General features: G+C 43.3%; 1 protein-coding gene across 1 annotated transcript in view; it reads right to left on the minus strand.

Moving 5' to 3' along the window:
• Positions 1-3,589: 3,589 nt before the first annotated feature.
• Positions 3,590-9,050, minus strand: part of LOC117940107 (zinc finger and SCAN domain-containing protein 2-like) — a 6,192-nt gene continuing 731 nt past the window's right edge. Inside the window, exons 2-7 of the mRNA XM_034865490.1 lie at positions 8,620-8,955; positions 5,697-5,815; positions 5,033-5,606; positions 4,865-4,948; positions 3,913-3,980; positions 3,590-3,676 (exon numbers count right to left, since the gene is read on the minus strand). Coding sequence (XP_034721381.1) covers positions 3,590-3,676; positions 3,913-3,980; positions 4,865-4,948; positions 5,033-5,606; positions 5,697-5,815; positions 8,620-8,955 — 1,268 coding nt within the window. The remainder of the gene's footprint in view (positions 3,677-3,912; positions 3,981-4,864; positions 4,949-5,032; positions 5,607-5,696; positions 5,816-8,619; positions 8,956-9,050) is intronic.

The following is a 9,050-nucleotide window of genomic DNA, read 5'->3' on the forward strand; positions in this document are numbered from 1 at the left end:
CTTCATGTTGCCCTCATGTTGCCCTCATGTTGCCCTCATGTTGTCTTCATGTTGTCTTCATGTTGTCTTCATGTTGTCTTTATTAATTTTGGGGCGTCTTATTTAATTTTATAGCATTGTAAAACAAATGGAAGTAATTTTGAAATAGTAGTAGTATTATTATATGCAGTACTATTAGTATTATATGTATGTATATATAAAGTAGTATTGGTATTAAATATAAATAGTATTGAGTAAAAGTTGACATATTCCAGTCTGTGATTATCATCAACATCCATTCCTTTAATTTTAGTCTCAATAATTCCTAATTTCTGCTTTTCTAACTCAAACATTAGGGATAATTTTTTTATTGACCATAAATTCCAAAAATAACTGTAAAACTGAAGTTAAGTGTTGAAAACATAAAAAAAAGCATTAAGAGTGTTGATTTTCAGTTTTGACGGGAAGACATCACGAGGGTTAAAGACGTCTCATAATCTCATATTATAACAAATAAATGAAGAAGAATAAAGAATATTCGAGTTAATTCTTGATGAGATGTCCATTGTTTCAGATCACTTCTAATAAAACATGTTTTTAGGGTTTTTAAATGACCCAGATATGTCCTGACTGATGGGGTCGGAGGGCGTGGGCCACGCAGCGCGTCATCCAGTCGAAACATTAAACACACTGAACGGAAATATTTTCATAAATGCTTTATTGTCGCCCCCGGGGAATAGGATCCGTCAATTTATTATGCTGCATAAATTGCAGATTTCCATGCAGGTGCATGATTTTTGTTGCTAAAAGTCACAAATATCTTAGCAGTAAGTTGAAAAGTGTTGTGTGTTTACTTTACACTGGGCAGCCGTTTCCCCTGTTGCCATGGTGATGTTATGAAGTGACACAACTACACAACAAGACAAACACACTCCTCTTTCATCAAACCGCAGTTGTTCCACGTGCAATTTCATCGCATAAACATCCCAGATATTCTGTTGAAGTTTTAAAGAAAATGTGCCGCATAATCAAGGATTTTTGTAGAAGGACTAAGATATATATATATATATCTATATATCTATATATCTATATATCTATATATCTATATATAGATATATAGATATATAGATATATATATCTATATATCTATATATCTATATATAGATATAGATATATATAGATATACAGATGCACTCCCCCCCCCCCCACCCCCCCGCTGCCCCTCCTGAGCAGCGCTGCATGGGGGGTTCCCCGGTCCCGCAGCTGAATCAACTTCAGGAGGCGGTCCTGGTGCTTGCTGGACTTTCTTGGACGCCCTGAAGCCTTCTTCACCACAACTGAACCTCCCACCGTGAAGTTCTTGATGGTTGGTAAAGGGCTGATTTAGGGGAAGTCTTACTGTCAGGTTCAGGACACTTTACCTCTATAATAAACACGGTCAAGCAAGAAAACAAGACGCAGACGGCAGTGAGCAGTTACTAGACAATTGCAAGAGGGAAGAAAGTGAGAGCAACTCATCTGCAGCGCTGCTCCCGGGAACTTCAACTTATTTCTCTGTTGCTCTGTCTCTTTACTGAAAGCACACATCAAGAGGCCCAGTTGTTGATACGAGGATGATTGGTGTTATGCCTACGCTAGGAAAACCAGCGCAGAGTGCAGGCGGCTGGGCCACGTGTCCTCTGACTCACCTCGCATTGGAGACATTCTGTTATCTGGTTTATATACTGCAGCGAGACATGTACGACTTCTGTGAGAAACAGCAGCAACTAGAGAAACACAGTTTGTTAGAAAAACAGTTTGTTAAAGGTGCATATACTAAGCATGGAAGTTATACTAATAAGAAATTACTACAAAGAAATAAGCAATAAAATACTTTATAAAAATGAATTCTCTATCAATTACTAGCAGCGATATCTTCGCCTGTGAAGTCCTTTTTGTGCAACGCAATGATGACAGCACGTGTTTCTCTGCAGGTAACCATGGTAACAGAGGAAGAACAATGATGTCATGCACCACCCTCCTTTTAAAGCTTCCAGTCTGGTATTCTAACTCAACCAGCATGACAGAGTAGTCCCGAGCCTGGTCCTGATCAACACTCTCACCTGTGTTAACGAGATAATCACCGACATGGTGTCAGCTGGTCCGTTAGTGGCTGAAACGCGCTGGAGATGTTTTATTACATTAAGTTCATTTTTATTAAAGGAGGGACTTTGCGATTATTGCAGTTCACCTGATCACTCTGCGTAACATTCTGGAGGGAAAACTGCCCTATAATAAAAACCTTCCCAACCTTTAAATCCTTTAAAACCAAATCCTGTGAGATGTTTTATTCTTATTTGGAGGATGTGTACAGTCGTACTAGAATGATGTAACGTACATCTAAGGAGACTTTGTTTTTATACGACAAGAATTACAACTATAATGAGCTGGGATACTGTATCAAACATAAAGAGGACCACATGGGGACGACACGAAGACAACATGGGGACAACATGAGGACAACAGACTGTATCAAACATAAGGAGGACAACATGAGGACAACATGAGGACAACAGACTGTATCAAACATAAGGAGGACAACATGAGGACAACATGAGGACAACATGAAGACAACATGGGGACAACAGGAAGACAACATGAGGACAACATGAAGACAACATGAGGACAACAGACTGTATCAAACATAAGGAGGACCACATGGGGACGACATGAGGACAACATGAAGACAACATGGGGACAACATGAAGACAACATGAGGACAACAGGAAGACAACATGAGGACAACAGACTGTATCAAACATAAGGAGGACCACATGGGGACGACATGAGGACAACATGAAGACAACACGGGGACAACATGAAGACAACATGAGGACAACAGGAAGACAACATGGGGACAACAGACTGTATCAAACATAAGGAGGACAACATGAGGACAACATGAGGACGACATGAGGACAACAGGAAGACAACATGAGGACAACATGAGGACAACATGAGGACAACATGAGGACGACACGAAGACAACATGAGGACAACAGACTGTATCAAACAGAAGGGTCTAGAAGAACCTCCAGCGAGCCGATGGATCCCTGTAATGAACCAGTTCCAGGGATCAATAGCTCTGATTCCTGAGTCCAGAGGAACCGGACCTGCTGCCCCCTGTTGGTCAGAATGTACCATTACCAAGAGAACAGGGGGGACCACAGAGGATGAACCCCCCCCCCCCCCCCTCTGGTCAAAGACACACTGATGGTTCTGATCATCTTTCGTTAGCAATAACTTTTATTTTGATGATAGAGGAAGTTTCCCAAACCACGCCGTCATCACATGACTGATTACACAACCAACCGTTTATCATTTATCAAAACAATAAGCAGAACATTTGGTGTCAGACTCAAACGCTCGTGGTTAGAACCAGAGGGTTTCCACAGCGCGTCACCAGACCGACGGTCGTCATGATGGAGATACTCCGCATCACAACAATGCACTGGCACTGAAGTAGATCCCCAACGTCGTCAAGGAAACCGGTTATTATTGTCACGTTTTAGGTTGTACCAACAGGTCGGACCGAGAAAAACATTGGAATGTTATCGACTTCCAGAAGGTCTTAAGAACCAGGGAGAGGATGCCAGAAGTTCTCAGAGGAAAGGAAAAGCTCAAAGTCCCTCAGGGAGTGGAGGGAGCAGCCTGGGCTCTGAGAGGGGAGGTCACGTTGATTAAAGTCGTTATTGCATCACAACACAACGGCCGTTAATGACTTGGTACTGGGTCGGGATCTGCATCACCAATAAACTGGAATTACTCTAAAGATCGAGCCTTTTATGTGGTCCCAGTCCTTCCCTACACGCCTTTGCATCTTGATGCTTTTCTGTTGTTGAGACAAGACAACCCTCACTTCCTCTATCCAGAGTTCCCAACACTCCTCCGTACTGCGCTCAGTTTACACGGAGCATCTTCACCCGGGTTACCGCCCAGAACGGGACGTCGGTGAAAACCCTCTATAGTCAAAAGGCACTCAGGCATTCTTAGACGGTGATAAAGACTGAAGTCACTCAGAAATAGAACGCCTTCAATCTCCAATCAGCGTGCACCTTGTTGCCGCGGTACCTGGCTGAACAACCCGTTTGAGTTCTGTTTTGTCTGGTTTGGGGGGCGTGTCTATGGTTTATTGTTGTGTCCCAGGTGATAGCCAATCAGCAGAGACGTGTCTGTAAACTGGTGGTAATTAAAAGGCAGAGCACACACAGCAGGTGTTCAACGCACCCCGTTTCAGTTCAAAACAATCTGTTGCTACGTTAAGTCGGGACTGAATGTGACCCGGAACCTCCTGCACAGATCTGCTGGAGGGTTTCTATAGAACTATCAAATAAGGTACATGGATTTGAGTCGTTGTTTAACTTTAAACTCAAAGTGATTCTGAGACACTTTATAAATCAACAATCAGCAAGACCAACCAACAAGGTCCCATCAGGACTTCAACAGCCACAACTGTCCCCTCACTGGGAGAATCCTGTTATCAACAGAAGGAACAGTCCTACGAAGGGAAACTTTACATTTAGATAGTGACATCTCCTCAAATATTTAACGTTCAGTAACAGATGGAAGTACTGCACAAGGATTTCAGCTAAACAGGTCTCTAGGAGAGGTTCAGGTCCATGGTTTCTCCGGTCTATGTTGGTCCTCAGATCACTTTTCCCACCATTGCTGCAGAAACGTTCCTACTCACGTCTGAGGGTTCTTATCGGTTTTGACCATGGACGACTAGAACTTTATAATCAAAATTCAAAGGATCAATACTGGATTAGATTTGATCCTCCATATAATAAGTCTGAAGCATTGGAGACTCTTTTCCAGCAGGTCTTGCAAACCTACGACGTCTCACCGGTGTGACTTCTCATGTGAGTCAACAACTTATCTTTACGCCCAAACTCTTTTCCACATGTGCTGCAGGAATACGGCTTCTCACCTGTGTGGATCATCATGTGTTTTTTTAAAGAGGACGAGTCAAAGAATTTGCTCCCGCTGATCTCGCAAGAATACGGCTTCTCACCTGTGTGAGTTCTCATGTGGACCAACAAGTTACTACTACCCCTAAACTCTTTTCCACATGTTTTGCAGGAATACGGCTTCTCACCTGTGTGGACTCTCAGGTGGCTCTGCAAACTTGAATTACACGTAAAGTCTTTCCCACATGTGGGACATATGAAGGACTGTTTACCTGTCTGGGTATCAGGGTGAGTCTCTGAGGTGTTAGTCTTGTCTACGTTGTTGCTGAGACTTCTGGTCTTGCGTAGTCTCTTCTTTGGTTCTGGCTCTGCATTTCTAGCTGGTCCTGAGTCTCCATGCTGGCCTCCTTTCTGGTCTGGGCTCTCAGCTTCATGAGAGTTGTGAGAGAGGAGCTGGTGGTCCCTGTTTGCTGCTGACACCACAGAGGTTAGAACCGGCATGTGGACTACAGACTCTTTCTCTGCTGCCCTTAGAGGGTCACCATCAGGACTGAAGTTCAGAGTCTGACCTTCACTGTGGTCCCTTTTCTCAGAAGTAGGAGTCAACATGAAGGTCTCAGTCTCCTGCTTCAGGACAAGCTGCTCTCCCTCCTGACTGGTGCACAGGTCCTCCTGGTCCTGTTTAATCTGTGGAGGCTCTGGGTCCTCTTGGTCCTCCTGGTCCTCTTTAATCTGTGGAGGCTCTGGGTCCTCTTGGTCCTCCTGGTCCTCTTTAATCTGTGGAGGCTCTGGGTCCTCTTGGTCCAGACTGGAGTTCCTCTCCTGAATCCAGAGCTGCTGGTCTGAGAGAACCTCCTCCTCCTTACAGACATGTTGCTGTGGGAGCTCTGGAGGGACAACAACACAAGAAAGAGGATCCTACTGTTATTGGATAAAAACAGAACACTTGTTCTCTTTTTCTTGAGAACACAGACTGTAGAAATAATGAATGGAGCTTCTGGTTCAGGCAATAAAGGGGGCCTTTTGCGCTAGTATCTGAATAAGTGAATGTTAATGGTTGCCCGAGCAGGTCTTCGCGGTGGGCCATCGGTCTGCCAAAAACTGATCACTGTCTACCCTACATGCAAATAATGAAATGAATTGTATTTATAAATTGATGTTACTGTACACATTAAGCATCAGTTAAATACATATATACAGTGCCTTGCAAAAGTATTCGGCCCCCTTGAACCTTTCAACCTTTTGACACATTTCAGGCTTCAAACATAAAGATATAAAAAAAATATTTTTTGTTAAGAATCACCAACAAGTGCGACACAATTGTGAAGTGGAACAAAATCTATTGGATATTTTAAACTTTTTTAGCAAATAAAAAACTGAAAGTGGTGCGTGCTACATGATCGGTCCCTTTACTTTCAGTTCAGCAAACTCAGTCCAGAAGTTCAGCGAGGATCTCTGAAGGATCCGATGTTGTCCTAAATGACTGATGGTGATAAATAGAATCCACCTGTGTGTGATCAAGTCTCTGTATAAATGCACCTGGTCTGTGATCGTCTCAGGGTTCTGTTGAAAGCACAGAGAGCATCATGAAGACCAAGGAACACACCAGGCAGGTCCCAGATACTGGTCTGGAGAAGTTTAAAGCTGGATATGGATCCAAAAAGATTTCCCAAGCTTTAAACATCCCAAGGAGCACTGTGCAAGCGATCATTTTGAAATGGAAGGAGTATCAGACAACTGCAAATCTACCAAGACCTGGCCCCTGTAAACCTTCAGCTCAGACAAGGAGAAGATGATCAGAGATGCAGCCAAGAGGCCCATGATCCCTCTGGATGAACTGCAGAGACCTACAGCTGAGGTGGGACAGTCTGTCCATAGGACAACAATCAGTCGGACACTGCACAAATCTGGCCTTCATGGAAGAGTGGCGAGAAGAAAGCCATTTCTCAAAGATATACATAAAAAGTCTCGTCTAACGTTTGCCCCGAGCCACCTGGGAGACACACCCAACATGTGGAAGAAGGTCTCTGGTCAGATGGAACCAAAATCTAACTTTTGGCCACAAAGCAAAACGATATGTTTGGCGAAAAAGCAACACAGCTTATCACCCTGAACACACCATCCCCACTGTCCAACATGGTGGTGCAGCATCATGGTCTGGGCCTGCTTCTCTTCACCAGGGACAGGGAACATGGTTCACATGGAGGGGAAGATGGATGCAGCCAAATACAGGACCATTCTGGATAAAAACCTGTTGGAGTCTGCAAAAGACCTGAAACTGGGACGGAGATTTATCTTCCAACAAGACCATGATCCCAAAAATACAGAAACATCTACAAAGGAATGGTTCACAAATAAACGTCTCCAGGTGTTAGAACGGCCGAGTCCAAGTCCAGACCTGAATCTAATCCAGAATCTGTGGAAAGAACTGAACCCTGCTGTTCCCAAACGCTCTCCATCCAACCTCACTGAGCTCCAGCTGTTTTACAGGAAGAATGGGAAGAACTTAGTCTCTGATGTTAAACTGATAGAGACAGACCCCAAGAGACCTGCAGCTGGAATCACAGCAAAAGGTGGCTCTACAAAGTATTAACACAAGGGGGCCCAATGATTCAGCACCACTTTCAGTTTTTATTTGCTAAAAAAGTTTAAAATATCCAATAGATTTCGTTGATTCTTCACAAAAAATATTTTTTTTATATCTTTATGTTTGAAGCCTGAAATGTGTCAAAAGGTTGAAAAGTTCAAGGGGGCCGAATACTTTCACAAGGCCCTGTATATATGTTCAGTTTAGTTAAATAGCAGTTCCATGTGGTGATGGAACAGTGACACTAACTATAATAATTGATGCATGTTATTCCTACATTTTGTTATATTACAGAAACCATGGTCAGGTCCCAGGTGTGAACTCATTTAATCCAGAGTGGCTAGCATTATGTGTGTGTGTGCTAGTTAAAGCACCACTCATCTATCTGTGGCGTTGCTAACTCATCACAGCAACTACTGCTAGATCATCTAAATGAAATAGGAGGGGTTAACCAACCAACACCTTCTTCATCACACTAGCAACCAAGCTAACACATGCTCTATAAGGACACTGCACTAGTTCACATCTGTACTCTATCTCATTGTCAGCAGGGGGCGACTCCACTAGCTCCAAAAATAACTCCTATCTATAAGGAGTATAGGAGAAAAGACCTTACTTCTTACTTAATTTACAAGCTTTTCATTATACTTTTATGGTCTCAATTGCTGGTTTTAAGTTTTCTTCCAGACAGCTTGATGTTCATTTAGTAAATTATGGTCCCATTCATTTTAAAACAGACCATAAGCCATTTATGGTGTTTAAAGGTAGCTGCTGGATGTATGAAATAAACCGGTAACCGAGGGCATTTAGGAGATGTGTGGCTTTCTTAGATATATTAACAATATACAAGAGTTTCTAAACAATTACCAGAACAAATGGTTGTAGAGAAGATAATAGGACAGAATATATCAAAGTATAAACAAAGGTTCTTGCAAATGTACAGCTTCTCTCCTGTGTGAGTTTTCAGTTGAACCAACAAGCCACTATTTTGTCTGAAGTCTTCCACGTTCTGCAAGAACAGGACTTCTCACCTGTGTGGATTCTCAGGTGTTTCTGCAAATTACATTTAAACACTTTCCCACGTGTCACGTAAAAAACGCTTACCAGTTTGAGTATTACGGTGAATCTCTGACGTGTTGCTGTTGTTTAAGTTACTGTGATAGAAGGTCTCAGTCTCCTGCTTCAGTCCAAGCTGCTCTCCCTCCGGACTGGTGCACAGGTCCTCCTGGTCCTCTTTAATCTGTGGAGGCTCTGGGTCCTCTTGGTCCTCCTGGTCCTCTTTAATCTGTGGAGGCTCTGGGTCCTCTTGGTCCTCCTGGTCCTCTTTAATCTGTGGAGGCTCTGGGTCCTCTTGGTCCAGACTGGAGTTCCTCTCCTGAGTCCAGAGCTGCTGGTCTGAGAGAACCTCCTCCTCCTTACAGACATGTTGCTGTGGGAGCTCTGGAGGGACGACAACACAACACCAGGACACTTGTTTAGTTTTCCTTGAGACCACAGACTGTAAAAATGCTGAATGCAGCTTTTGGGGGGGGGGG

The sequence above is a fragment of the Etheostoma cragini genome, unplaced genomic scaffold (assembly GCF_013103735.1).
Source record: "Etheostoma cragini isolate CJK2018 unplaced genomic scaffold, CSU_Ecrag_1.0 ScbMSFa_1714, whole genome shotgun sequence".
In the NCBI taxonomy this organism is placed as follows: Eukaryota; Metazoa; Chordata; class Actinopteri; order Perciformes; family Percidae; genus Etheostoma; species Etheostoma cragini.